The sequence below is a fragment of the Oncorhynchus gorbuscha genome, linkage group LG01 (genome assembly GCF_021184085.1).
Source record: "Oncorhynchus gorbuscha isolate QuinsamMale2020 ecotype Even-year linkage group LG01, OgorEven_v1.0, whole genome shotgun sequence".
NCBI lineage: Eukaryota > Metazoa > Chordata > Actinopteri > Salmoniformes > Salmonidae > Oncorhynchus > Oncorhynchus gorbuscha.
The window spans coordinates 74,278,181-74,293,474 of record NC_060173.1 but is presented as its reverse complement, the minus strand read 5'-3'; the positions used below and the strand labels follow the sequence as shown (position 1 = coordinate 74,293,474).

The 15,294-nt window shown below is 40.6% G+C and overlaps 1 protein-coding gene across 1 annotated transcript; it reads right to left on the bottom strand.

Moving 5' to 3' along the window:
• Nucleotides 1-6,272: 6,272 nt before the first annotated feature.
• LOC124046645 lies at nucleotides 6,273-14,722 on the bottom strand. The gene is made up of 8 exons (XM_046367303.1): nucleotides 14,263-14,722; nucleotides 10,329-10,487; nucleotides 9,935-10,096; nucleotides 7,685-7,736; nucleotides 7,272-7,461; nucleotides 7,120-7,156; nucleotides 6,599-6,843; nucleotides 6,273-6,402 (listed from the first exon to the last, which is right to left on the bottom strand). The coding sequence occupies exons 1-8, from the start codon at nucleotides 14,287-14,289 to the stop codon at nucleotides 6,273-6,275; spliced, it is 1,002 nt and encodes a 333-aa protein (XP_046223259.1). The 5' UTR covers nucleotides 14,290-14,722.
• Nucleotides 14,723-15,294: the final 572 nt, after the last annotated feature.

Genomic DNA, 15,294 nt, shown 5'->3' with positions numbered 1-15,294 from the left:
GGGAATGGGCCAAAATTCAGTCAACTTATTGTGGGAAGCTTGTGGAAGGCCACTCGAAATGTTTGACCCAAGTTAAACAATTTAAAGGCAATGCTACCAAATAATAATTGAGTGTATGTAAACTTCTGACCCACTGGGAACGTGATGAAAGAAATAAAAGCTGAAATAAATCATTCTCTCTACTATTATTCTGACATTTCACATTCTTAAAATAATGTGGTGATCCTGACTGACCGAAGACACAGAATTTTTACAAGGATTAAATGGCAGGAATTGTGAAAAACGGAGTTTAAATGTATTTGGCTAAGGTGTATGTAAACATCAGACTTCAAATGAACACTATTCTTTTTTTTAATGTATCTTAAAAGTAATATAGTCAACTATACAACTTCTACTATTACTAATACTACACTTTATATCATCCAATAATATATAATGAAAAACAATCAACATGAAGAATTAATGCAATTATGTTTATTTCAAATATATATTTTGAAATATAGTTTAGGTGCTCTTCCTTTTATAGCAGGAAGTAAAGGGACTGGACAAGGCTTTGCCTATAGCTGAAAACATCCTAGAAATGAGCGAACGCTTCCTTGGTTTCTTCTTGGTGGAGCATACACTCTCTGTAAGGCAGGATTCTTGATCATTGACAATTGCTGGAAGAAAAAAAATGTAAACATAAAGAAAATGTTAACTGACCCTAGTTAGTGTGAATAATTAGTATTGCATTATTATTATTTAAATTGTAATATTCTACATAATTTACAAATGTAGGGCAGCAGGTAGCCTAGCAGTCTCAATCCGCCTATTTAACGCAGAAGTGTTACATAGGCCCCCCCCAGGACTGTTTAGTGCCAAAAAGAAGGGGATAAAAACATGCAAAAAATATATATACATACATATACACACATACATACATACATACACACACTATATATATATATATATATATATATATATATATATATATAGTCTAAGCCCTGGGGGCTTCTGCGTTAAATAGGCGGATTGAGACTGTATATATATATAGACTGTATATTATATATATATTCAAACTTTCTTATATCTATCAGATTTAGGACAGACACTTCAGTTCCATGTACTGAATCTGTTATTCAATGCGTTTGTATGGGCTAACAGCAGTAAGGCCGATACAAACCCCTCGGCCTAGACAGGGCTTTAGACTCTTGTGGGTTAAAAAGCATGATCATTACAAAGGTGCAACTCGTGCGGGAGACAATAAAAGGCCACGCTAAAATGTGCAGTTTTGTCACACAACACAATGCCACAGATGTCTCAGAAACTGAGAAAAATAGGAGCAAGGGAAAACGCTGGTTGACTAGTTTTGAGCGTGCATTTGGCATGCTGACTGCAGGAATGTCCACCAGACCTGTGGCCAGAGAATTTAATGTTTATTTCTTTTCTTCAATGTTGTTTTAGAGAATTTGTCAGTATGTCCAACCGGCCTCACAACCACAGCGTTGTGTTGGCTGTAGGGTTATGGTGTGGGCAGGCATAAGCTACGGACAACGAACACAATTGCATTTTATCAATGGCAATTTGAATGCACAGAGATACCGTCACGAGATTATTATGCAGGCCCATTGTCGTGCCATTCATCCGCCGCCATCACCTCATGTTTCAGCATGATAATGCATGGCCGCATGTCGAAAGGCCTGCATAATCACCAGACATGTCACCCATTTAGCATGTTTGTGATGCTCTGGATTGACGTGAACAACAGCGTGTTCCAGTTCCCACCTATATTCAACAACTTTGCACAGCTATTGAAGAGGAGTAGGGACATTCCATGGGCCACAATCAACATCCTGATCAACTCTATGCGAAGGAGAAGTGTCACGCTGGTGATCAAATGGTGATCACACTAGATACTGACTGGTTTTCTGATCCACGCCCCTAGGTATCTGTGACGAATAGATGCATATCTGTATTCCCAGTCATGTGAAATCCATAGATAAGGGCCTAATGAACGTATTTCAATTGACTGATTTCCTTATATGAACTGTAACTCAATCAAATCTTTGAAATTGTTGCAAGTTGTGTTTATATTTTTGTTCAGTACACATTTGAGTGTATTGACTTACCTGTTTCACTGATAGCAGGGGTCTGGTTCTGGGAAGGTGTTGGAGTGCAGTGGTTCCTCTTGTTGACCTTCTGTGTACACTGGAAAACAAACAGTCATTTGTACAGAAATTGCACACAAAAGGTATCAGTGTTTACCATCATACTGTATGTAATGAATATCATTATTTTTATGTATTTGATTGACATATGTACCTTTGGGTTGAATCCACAGAGAGCGTTGAATCTTCCTCTCTTCTTTTCCTTTGTACCAGTTGTTGGAAGCCCAGAATTACCTACCTCGTCACTGCCAAGTGCATTGTGTGATGACAACTGGGTCATGGAGTGAGGTGAAGAGCTAGCCTCATTGCATTTAGTTAGCAGTTCCCTAGTTAATGATTTGACCAGGGCATCGTCAAATGCATAATCCCTTGACTTCATTGCAACCTGGAGCATCTTCTCTGACCCAAATTCTTGAAGAAGCCCCTTGTAGACAGCCTTGAAAATCTTTTTGATTTTCAGATTCTGGGGTAGGCTTGAGTTGGTTCAAGGCCTGAGGTGCCACAGAACTCAGACAGAATCCTCTTTGTGAGAACTCTTGATGTTTCACCAATATCAGAGGATTCCAGTAATGTGATAGGGGTGATCATTGACAGCAATCTAATAATCAGTAAAAGTACCAAAGAGGTGTAGTCATTGCTAGTGGAGTCAAATGAGGCATGTGTATCGGAGTCCATGGCTGATGGAGTTGATGGATGCACAGAGACACTAGACATCTCCAGATCTTTGTTATCCATCTTGGATTCCACCTCTCCTAAAACTTGAATATCCACAGTTCCACCGTTGTGTGTGCTGCTGCCAGACATAGAGGGTCTAGGCAATGATTTGGCACTAGACTGACGGCTAGTGGTCATGAGAGCCGGTCTGTCAGGGTCAAGTGTTCCAGCATCAGTTGGGGACAACCCATTGATTATGTTCATCAACTCTGATAATTTTACTGATGAATTTGAGGCCACAGAACAGGTATCCATGACCTGATTGACCATTATATTGGTGAAAAGGCTCTTTGTGTCACAGTAAACCTGTGGGGAACTAATGGAGATGGCAGAAGAGCTCGGGATAAGCCGACTTGTGTCCTGCAGAGAACCATCAGAGATGATAGTTTGGCAGAAACCGGATCCTTGTGATGGTGGAGGAAGCCAGAAGATAATCTGCTGTAGCAGACGTTTTATTGACTCCTCAGCAAAGGAGTACACAAGGTCAGATGGAAACTCCCTGGATTCTTCAGAAGCATTCAATTCTGTCTTCAGCTTCAAAAGAATAGAGTCAGACACGCTCTTGCCAGCTGGCACAAAAAGAGCCTGAGGGGTGTTGTAACTTTTTATGAGCTCATAAACTTTGTCAGTGAGCTCATGTGAGAAGTTCTGAAGACCGTCCCTGGAGCTTAGTCTCGCAAGTCTTCTTGTAAAAGAAGTGACATCATCTGCAGTGGCTATGTGTTCCGTATCTTCTCTTGGAATTACCTCCATAACAGTGTCAACTATGGCAGAGATGGTTAGCCTTGTGTAATTTGTTGACCCTTGTGAATGAGTTGAGGAGTCACTCATATCAATGACCGAACTCCTAATGATAGGACAATAGCTTTCAACAGGCCACTCATTGGAGACTGGAGTCCCTGGAAGAGAATTTGTAAAATCACTCTGGGACCCTCTGGTCATGGCAGAGGTGATGGACAGGGAGGACTTTGAGGAGGATGGCCGGTGTATCTCGTGTCCATCAGTTCTCACCATGTCAACATCCTCCAACATGGAGCCCACTATGGAACGAGTCAAGAAACCTTTCTCTGAGGTGCTCATCCTCTCTGACATAGACACTCTCCTCTGGATTGTCATCAGAGTCTGACTAATTAAGGCTTTGGAATAATTCACCATGTTGGTCTGGCTGCCCTCATGTTCACTGTCCGTCATTTGTGTAGAAGTAGCTGTTCTGCATATGGATTCGGCATGTTTGGGGGCCTCAACCACATTGTCTAGGAGGACCGGTTGTTGCTGGGCAAAAAGTCCTTGACCTTGGTGAACACATTGTTGAACAGGTTAACAGTGCCTGGCCAAATTATATTTCCTTTCACATTGGCCCCGTTGTGAACACTGCCAGGAAGGGTTGAAGCTGACAGGGATCTCTCCAACTGGTCAGACACTGAAGCAGCAGACATTTTAGTCATCTGGGTGAAGCTATTAAGGTCTTTAGTGATGCTTATGACGATGTTGGACGCTGCTGAAATGGTGTGCAGAGAAGAGGTGAATAAAGATGGAGTTCCACTCTTCTGAAGGATTTTGACATCTCTATCATCATCATCATTACTGGACTCTGCACAAATGTCTGCACTTCTACCATTAAGGCTGGTATTTACAATGCCAATCAACCCTGATCGAAGGATCCCACCAGCCATATGTGAGGCTTTAGTTTGAAACTCCTCAGTACATAGTTTGTCAAAGGCTGTGGATTTAAGACTTCTAGTGGATGCTTCCTCTTCATCATTGTTGATCTCACCATGCATATTGTCCTGTGTATTGACAGCATAGTCATCAACAGATAAATATGATTTGGAGGCGGCAAGGACGTCAATCTGAGAAACAACGGCATCCAAAAGCTTGGACAGGTCTTCTGTATCTCCTTTTAGGCTAGAGAGGCTTTCCTCCATGGATTCCTCAGAGTGATACACAGTGAGGATCTGACTAATGACCTCATTGGTACAGGTTTGAAGGTCCGCTTGGATTTCAAGAGAATCACTATTACAAGTCACCTGAGAATCTAAACTTTCACTGGGAGCCTGTTTGAGAGTCTCGTCATGTATTGGTGTAACACCATCGATGACCTTCACATCGGAGAGACATTGTTCACTGTCTAACAACTCAGATGGTGAGGCGGAACAAGAACTGGTGAAATCATTCAAGTCAGACATGATGCCATCCACAAATAGATTGGCCTCCAGAGACTCTTCAGAATCACACTCTCCAACAGAAGATGAGAACTTCTCCATCACCTCAGTCTTATACAAGACTAGAACCTGGCTGGCAATCTCTTTTGTGGTGTCAAGGAGGACTTGGTCTTGCAAATACTTTTTGAGAGCCAAGAAAGGTTTTGGGGTCTCACTTTGTCCTTTTTGTTCATTCATGGATGAGGGGGTTATTAAAAGTGGTTTACAAGAAAAGGACTCCGATGTGTCAGCCTCACCGTTACTGGAATGATCGAAGTCCAGGTACAAAGTTGGAACCATTGTGAAAGAATCTCTTGTGCTCTCCACAAATGTACTTGAGAGATCCCCTTTTTCTGGACAGGTAAGAAGCCTCTTCAGCGTATTTTTCATGTCGTAGTAACAACCAACAGTGTAAGACCAGATCTTACTCTGATGGTTTTCAAGAAGGATCTGCTCACTCTGTGCAGGAGAGCGGGATGACCTGATAGACTGGGTAAGATTGTCCATGTCTGAAACAAAGGTACTTACCAACTCAGAGGCCTCAGGGTCGATCATAAGGTCTCCAATCTCACCTATCCTAGGAGTTGGACTAGATGATGTAGTGCCAGAACAACATGATGTACAACCCCTGAATCTTTTAACAATCTCCCGGATCGATTCAGTGGCCTTGGTCTGAAACTCCTCAGTGAGTAGTCTGTCCATACTTTGTGTTGACAGACAAAGACTAGATTTGGCACCTTTGATATTAAGGTTGCTCTCTCCTTGTTTTAGCATCTCCTCAGAACTTTTACAAGATTCAAACATCTTCATATGGTCAGCAACAACACAAAGCAGTTCCCTCTTGTTGGGATCATTTTCCTCCTTATTGCTGAAGTTCAAAACAGTGCCACTGAGGGCTGTCATGACCTGTCCTGTTAAATGTGTCATATCCACCTCAACACCATCCTCTCTGAGAACAACACTCTGCTCAACACTCTTCCCATTAATGTACATCTGAAGTATGTTGGAAACGCCAGACACCATCTCCTCAACCACCTTGGTGCTGGAGACACCACCACTGGCAAAAAGACAGGGGATATTCGCCCAGAGATGGGAGTTTGGATGGCCACAGAGATTATGGAATTGACCTTCTTTGACACTTCTCCAACAATAACCCGGGATAGACTTTGAGTGTCTACCTGGCCCTCTCTTTGGATACAGAGGACATTGTTCAGCGACTCTTTGAAGGAATCCTGGACACTAGTGAGGAGACTGTCCTCAGTGATCCCAAAAAGTCACTGAGTGGCTCAGATGATATAGACTCACCATCTCCCTGAGTATTTGGCAACACTGTCTGAGACCTTTGAGAATACAAAGCAAACAATACAGCATTTCATATTCCATTGTAGACACTGTAGTCACATTAATGCATAATTCAGTAATCAGTTAAACTGGTCATTAAGAGTAAACTGGTATACAGATAACAAAACATATTTTCACAAAATGGGTTATGTGTAGTTAGGTGAAACCGGTTTCTTTAGGAATGACTGAACATACCCATTACGAGAGGAGCTTGATTTGGCCGTGCGAGACCTTGAGGATTTGCTGCTGCCTCTCTTGCGAACCTTCAGGTTTGTGCTAGAAGATCTCTCTGATTCTGTCAGAGACTTGACGAATACTGGAGACACATGGCTGTATATCCGTACAAAACGGAAAATTGCAGGGATGATGACCTCCAGGATGGCCTCAGATACAAACCGCACAATCTCCAGGCACATCTCCGCAAGCAATGCCCTCATCACCTGTAGGACCGAAACAGTGTAGGTTGATAACTCATAGCCGGGCTCTGAAACAAAGCTCCTCAAAGAGATACAAACAATCTCACATATGTTCATGAGAATCATGAAAGTGGCATACATTTGAAAGCATGAAAAGCAGTAGGCTACTAAAACGCTCTTTGAATGTAACTGTTTGTGATAATGTGGATGATACTGTAGATAGATAAAAGGCTTGTATCTAATTTTCTTGAAAGATCTATTAATATATCTATGAATAATTGTCAAGGTTAAGCGACTTACAGGGTCCATCCTGCCAATGCTTAACTGCCTCCATTGCCTATAGGAGATAATTAGATGTTTTTAGTCCCAAAAAGCACACCAACACACATACAATTTATAAAATCCTCCAGATGACATTGCATTCAAATACTACAATAGAAGTTTGGACATACTCCTCAGTAAGTTTTTCTAGAAACCGGATGATAATCGGGTTGAAGGCATCAGGATTGATTGGCGGGAGGTCAAGAGCCCTGGTCTGACAGGCCCTGGAGACACATTCACTTAGGATCTTTTCATTAGATTGTCCCTGGTGAGATGTCCCCTGAACTGCCATCCCAGAGAATTCCACAGATGTAGAGGGACCTGTGTCCAAAGCAGCATTCACCAAGGTAAAGAAGTCAGAAAACATGTAACCTTGTGAGGCAAGTATGTATTAGCCAACTTTGTGTACTTTGTGAAGTTAAGTACCCAAGGAAGGATGCTATGTGCACTCTGTTATTAGTCCTCTGCTCAATAGATGTCCATACTAAATCACATTCACATGCAAAAGGATTACATTCAGTGAAATTTGAGTTCAATTTATGACCTGCATCTGTATCAGTGATCTGCTCCGCTTTGTTTCTCTTGGTCCTCTTGGTCTAAAAAAGACAATACAGTCAATGATATACACGCAGATACTGTATGAAGCCATTCCAATACAGCCCTTTGAGTAGAGCAAGGGTAAGACTGATTGTAGGGCTGTCCCCGACAAAAACAAAATTGTCGACCGAGAGTCATCCTGTTCTAATGTTAAAATGTATTTTTCCATATCAGACACACCCTATGTGTTTGAATACAATCACCTACATAGGCACTGAGCTTGTCTGATGCTTTAAGCACACTGTTTGATTAAATAATTAAGACACACAAATGACTAAAGAAAGAGCCCGATGATGACACTGTATTAAAATAAATGACAGCGAGTGCCTGTGTGACAGGCGCACATTTTCTCACTCTCCTCCATACTGCAGTGAAAAAGCACCACATAACAGCAAGTGTTTATTGTGCTGTCCATGCCGAAGATGCAACATCATTTCAGCCATTTAGTTTCTTCCTCGTTTCTGACTGAAAATTTCTGTTACCGAAATCACTAACTTGTTTACAAAAAACATGACCTATTTCCTCAGCCTTGCTCTCTTTATGTGAAACATGTAAGCATCGCATGCATGTGACAAATAGGGCCTCACCTATAGCCTATCATAATCAAATCAATAAATTGGTTATAACAAACTCCGAACACAGTAATATCGACAGCAAAATGGATGCGGAGGATGTGAAAAATAAATGCCAAACGGGCGAATGTTTACTGGTTGCTTAGGAGGGAAAGGGGAAGTCAGATCTGTGGAAGATATTTGACTTAGTTGTGGAAACTACTGGAGATCAAGAAAAATGAGGGTATAGGAGCAAGCTTTGTGTGAGTATTGTGTGCCAACCAGTTGCTGTTAGATTACAATATTGTTTTTTCTGACCATTTGGAACAGTGTAAACAACACTAAATAAATTCTAAGCAATACTAGTCTGTTCTAACAACAAAAAATTGTAAAGCCTTTATTACAGCATAGCAAAGATTAAAAACAGCCGAATCTGTGAAATTGCTTAATTCAACATTTTGCCGGTGCATGAGGCTTGGTGCTCACAGAATCAGTAGGCTATTAAACAAATACTCAAACAGGCAACAGAAGCTATATCTGTCTCCTTTCTGTATATATGTATACAGTACCAGTCAAAAGTTTGGACACACCTACTCATTCAAGGGTCTTTCTTTATTTTTACTATTTTCTACATTGTAGATTAGTAGTGAAGACATCAAAACTATGAAATAACACATATGGAATCATGTAGGTACCAAAAAAGTGTTAAACAAATCAAAATATGTTTTATATTTGAGATTCTTCAAAGTAGCCATCCTTTGCCTTGATGGCAGCTTTGAAGAATCTCAAATATAAATATAAAATTGATTTTGATTTGTTTAACACTTTGTTGATACCTACATGACTCCATATGTGTTATTTCATAGTTCTGATGTCTTCACTACTTTTCTACAATGTTAAAAATAGTACAAATAAAGAAAAACACTTGTGACTGGTAATATACATATGGATGATTTACAAAGCTAGGCACATTTAACAATTAGGCTATTGATTATAGACCTAATTAAGTTGGGTGTTCCTCTCTCCTCAATTGTCTTAAGAAAATTAGGCTAAGGCAAGGGCTGTTTCCCCATCTCTGCTGCTGCTGCTGCCTATGCAGCATTGTTCTCAATCCCAATATGCTGGTTAACTTTGCTACTGTATTATGCACATAGCAACATAGGGAAGGGCGCCAATTCTATGGCGCACTGAAGATTATGTTTCAGAACCACTGACAGTGGTGGGAAAAAGCGCATTCGTTATAAAATCATTTTTGATTTATCAGGGTTGCACCATTATTTTTTACATAATATAACCATATACAATTTCAGTATCACGTCTTAGCGTGATGGACTGTGCCATCCCTGTGGCCTCAGCAATGGATTAGTCAACTGAGACAGGTGCGAATCAGACAGGTGTCCATGTGCACCATGAAGTAAAAAAGATTTTTGCGACTGCTCGACTTAAGAAATCCCAGTCAACCAACAGCCTATCGAACAAACAATAGACCAGTCAACCAAATGGGGTCAGCCCTAGATTTACTATTTGGAGATAAAAGGGTATTGTATGGGCAATTTACCTTCCTCAGAACAACATGCAGTAGGGGCAGGTTGTAGACATGAAAGATATCACAAATATCCACATGTCTGCTCAATCTATTCCCTTACCTTGACTTTATTTCTCTTTACGGCATCCTGCTCCATCTGAGGCAGGGGATCCTTCTTCACCTCATCTTCATCATTCTGATTATCAACAAAATCTTTCTCAACTGCATCAGTATCAGTGCTCTGTTCAACTGTGGACCTGTTGGCACTGGTCCTCCTCTTGGTCTAAAAAGACAATACAGTCAATGACATACTGTATGTTGCCGTGGCTATACAGGCCTTTGAGAAGAACTACAGTAAACATATGGTGATTGAATATTAAGAGATGGAAGTTGGTTGTAAGGACAATTTACCCTCCAACCTCACAACAACATGTTGTATGGCATATTGGACAGGTTTAGAGTGTGGACAAGTAAGACCCTAGATTTCCCTTTCTCTCCTCAATCTATTCTCTCACCTTAACTTTTCTCCTTGTCACAGCCTTCAGCTCGATCTGAGGCAGGGGATCCTTCACTTCACTATCTTCTGGATAGTTTAAACCCAGGATATCATTCTTCATTTCCTGGACTTGACCTTCCAAACTTTGAGGATCATGTGGATCATCTTCATTTAAACTCTGATTGGAACAAATTAGACCATTCTTTAAATGCTCATGGATATGGCCAATATACCACAGCTAAGATCTGTTCTTATACATGACACAAACGCAGATTTATTATAAACTGCTTACCAACTTAATTAGAAGAAAAAATAAATGTTTTGTCATATCTGTGGTATACACTCTGATATACCACAGCTTTCAGCCAATCAGCATTCGGGGCTCGAACCACCCAGTTTATAATGGCCAATATACTATGGCTAAGCGTTGTTCTTAGGCAATACTGCTTGGATACAGCCCTTAGCCGTAGGATATTGGCCATATACCACAAACACTGAGGTGCCATATTGCTAATACAAACTGGTTACCAACATAAATAGAACAGTAAAAAGTATTTTTGCATCATACCCGTGGTATATTGTCATATATACACATGGCTGAAATGCTGTTTCAGCCAATAAGCATCCAGGACCAAAACTGCCTGGTTTATAATTACGCAATAAGGCACGAGGGGGTGTGCTATATGGCCATTTTACCACGGCTAAGGGCTGTTCTGAAGCAAGCCAAAACGCAAAGTGCCTGGATACAGCCCTTAGCCATGGTAAATTTGTTTTTGCTAACGGTTGTATTCATTTTGGGATCTATCGCATCCCACAGCTGTCCCAGACTATGTTTGGAATATTTATATCTTACACAGAATACGTCCATTTTTGTACTATGGGGATAGTAGATCGACATAGGCTAGTGCTTTTGTTGTTCATTAAGCCTACTCATTTTGTTAGCTGATGAAAAGTAAATGTGGACAGTTCTTCCAATATCTTCAATACGCGCCTTGGAATTGGATAAGGATGCACACAATTGAGTCTCCAATGTGTCTGTCTTCACTTGTAGCCTGTGAGAAAGACCCGATCACTTGATGGGCATTGGCTAATGAGAATTGAGCTATCTGAGAGAGCCATGTGAGTGAGAGGTGCTTTCCGTCTCTCTTCTGGATGATAGCGGGGTGAACAGGCAGTGGCTCGGGTGGAGAAGGGAATTATAATTATTATATTCAGCTCAAGGACACAATGGACACTGGCTGCAAAAAGCATGGATTTTTTTAGGGGCATTATGGTCACACAAAGGGGATGTCGCTGGGTGATTTGAGGTATTATCAAGTGCTTGTCAAATTGTGAATAATAGTATGCAGCCTGAGCAAAAAAAAATAAAGCAGAGCTCATGCCTTTCATGTGACTTTTTTCAAATCATCATTTCAGTCACATCATACAGCCTTAGAATGTATTTAAAATCAAAATGGATTGCCCAACGTTTGTATCACAACCACATAAATAACTCTAAATTAAGCATAAAGGAGTACCTATTTCTTTGTTAACTGCTAAACACAGAATAGCCACATGTGCTCACTCCCTCAAATCATTTGGAGAAAACATTTAATTTTATTCAGCTATGTTGATACTATAAAATACTATAAATTAATGCCATGGAATTATAACCAAATCTTGTCTGCTAAATTAACTAGTGTAGCCATATGGCATAGCCAGATCAGGGTCTAACATAAGGACAAGTCAGAGTATGTTATTCTGTTCTTCTGAAATAGACTACATTTTAGACTGGATTTATTGTGATGGTGTAGGCTATGTTACATGGATTTATTAGATGTTTTAATATGTAGATGTTCCAAAGGTCTGCATCAGTGGTTTGTAGGCTATGAGTGGAAGCAAGGAGATACTAAATGTGTTTGTGTTAATTAACGGTCAGTTACTGTGAGACCAGCAGTTATTTGCTTGACAATCACCAGCTGACAAAATGTCATGACCGCCACAGCCCTAGGCATGGGTCCTCAAATCCTCAAAAAGTTTTACAGCTGTACAATTAGGAGCATCTTGACTGGCTGCATCACTGCTTGGTATGGTAAAAGCATTGCCCACGATTGCATGGCACAACAGAGGGTTGTGAGGACAGCCTAGTAAATCAGCCCAGCCAACGCATCACCGGGGGCAAGCTACCTGCACTCCAGGACACCTACAGCACCCGATGTCACAGGAAAGCCAAACAGATCATCAAGGGCAACAACCACCCGAGCACACTGCCTGTTCACCCCGCTATCATCCAGAAGAGAGACGGAAAAACAGCTTCTGTCTCATGGCCATCAGACTGTTAAATTGCCATCACAGGCGCCTTAGAGGCTGCTGCCCTATATACAGAGACTTGAAATCACTGGCCACTTTAACAATGGAACACTATTCATGTTGTTTACATATTGTAACGACCCTGGGTTTATAAGCGCAGATATCGACTCTGCCACTTGAGCATTCTTTTGGGGCACAGTCGATAGCACGCTGGACTTCGGGCTAGAAGGTTGAGGGTTTGAGACCTGCTCCCTGCCTGTTTCATTACATGTTATGCATTACTCATCTCATATGTATTTACTGTATCCTTCCCATTCTACTGTATCTTAGTCTATGCTTCTCTGACATTGCTCATCCAAATATGTATATATTATTAATTCCATTCCTTTACTTTAGATTGTGTGTATTGTTAGATATTACTGCACTGTTGGAGCTAGAAACGTTATGGAGTCACCTATTGTTATTATAATTCAGGTAAAAACTCGCCTACGGCTGTTATCTTTGCAAGGATCATATTTTATGTATAACAAGTCCCATAGGTTATTATAATGCATACTTTTTTTTTTACAATATTACAAATTATAATATTAGCGGCACATTAACGTTAGCCCACACCGCCACCCAGCTGCCACTACTTACGCACCCCTATCGATATGTCCTGTATACCCTGTGGTTCCCGCCGCAGCATTTTTTTAAAGACGGTACAGCGGTTCCTGCACCACTTGCATAGGGCTTCTCTGTTAGCAATTCGTAGGCTTACCTTATTATCCTCCATGGTTAAAGTCTATGGCTGGAGTCTATGTTCCCATCAGGTAAAACTTTACCAAGTGATTACCAAAGAGATAAGCTATCGCATTTTATACGGTAACTCAGCCAACGTCATAATGTGAATGAACTTTTACGTCATAAAACAACTTCAGGGATAATCTGTCAATCAATGCGATCAGCGACGCAATACTGGATCCCCATACCACTAAAAAGACCACTCGAAACAATAAATACTGGTGTATTAGCTACGTTTCTGTTTTTTTGTATAATAATGTGATGAGACAACGAATAAATAAGTAAACAACAGCCGACAACAATGATGAGCAATACATAACATTGTAAATAAGAATGTGTTATTATCTGACTTGGCTAAATAAAACAAGGTTAAATAATTTAAAGCAATAAAAATAACAAATCAAATGCAGTAATTTGAGAAGAACGCTTGAGGGCGACTTCGAACCAGTTTTGAATGAACAAGGACAGAAGCATGCCATGTGTTGTTGGGTCAGAGGCGAAGGTTCATAGTTGAAATTCGAAAAGATGGTGGCGCACGCAGAAATACGCGTGGTTCACCTTGGTGGCAGCAAAATAAACTTCAGAGAGCCAGTTATTACAAATGAGTCCAGGTACATTGCAGCTGACATGAGCTAAACCTGAAAGAACTATATGTCACAAGTATGGCATGGATGCAAACTGTAGCCCTGGCTAGCTACTGTGGCTAGCTAGCTAGCTAACGTGGTACTGTATAGCTACAACACAAGTATTCTATTCTTGTGAGAAACGTAACATTGGCTAATGTCGTCTGTGGTCATGTCGCTTAGTTGGTACAGCATGGCGCTTGCAACGCAATTAGTATGGGTTCGATTCCCGGGAGCACCCATACGTAAAATGTATACCTGCATGGCCATTGCTTCGTCCCGCATCGAACCATTGTTTATACAGACGACTCGTTGGAGAAGCTTCCGTACGTTGTCTTGCGTCCTTGATCAACCAACTCAAAACGAAAATAACGTTTCCACTTAACAGCGGCATATTCAGTATCTCTAGGAACGATACTTTGCGGGACGAAGCAAGCATAATCGTAGCTAAGTCGCTTTGGGTAAAAGTTATTGCTAAATGGCTTATACACAGAACCAGTGCAGTGGTGGAAAAAGTACCCAATTGTCATACATGACTGAGTCATTTTCTATTAAGGTATATTTTCTTTTACTCAAGTTAGTCACCCAGTAAAATACTAGAGCGATAGTCTAAAAGTATTTGGTTTTAAATATACTTAAGTATCAAAAATGTAATTGGATAAAATATACTTATAATAAACTTATAAATTATTTCAAATTCCTTATATTAAGCAAACCAGACGGCACCATATATTTAGAAATGAAGCATGTGTTTAGTGAGTCACCAAATCAGTGGAGAGTAGGGATGACCGTTTTCCTGTCCTGCTAAGAATTCAAAATGTCAGAAATTGTATGAAGTAAGTACATTATTTTGGATTCCTAATGAAAATGTAGTAGTACAATTTTTAAGTACATTACACCACTGAGCAGAACAAAAATAAAAATACAACAGGCAACAATTTCAAAGATTTTACTGAGTTGCTATTTATAAGAAAGTCTGTAATTTTAAATAAATACATAGGATTTCACATAACTGGGAATACAGATATGCATCTGTTGGTCACAGATACCTTAACTGGTAGGGGCATGGATCACAAAATCAGTCCGTTTCTGGTGTGACCACTATTTGCCTTATGCAGCACCCCACATCGCCTTTGCATAGAGTTGATCAGGCTCTTGGTTGTGGATTGTTGTCCCCCTCTTCAATGTCTGTGCGAAGTTGCTGAATATTGTCAGGAACTGGAACATGCTGTCATACACATTGATCCAGAGCATCCCAATTGTGCTCAATGGGTGACATGTCTGACAAGT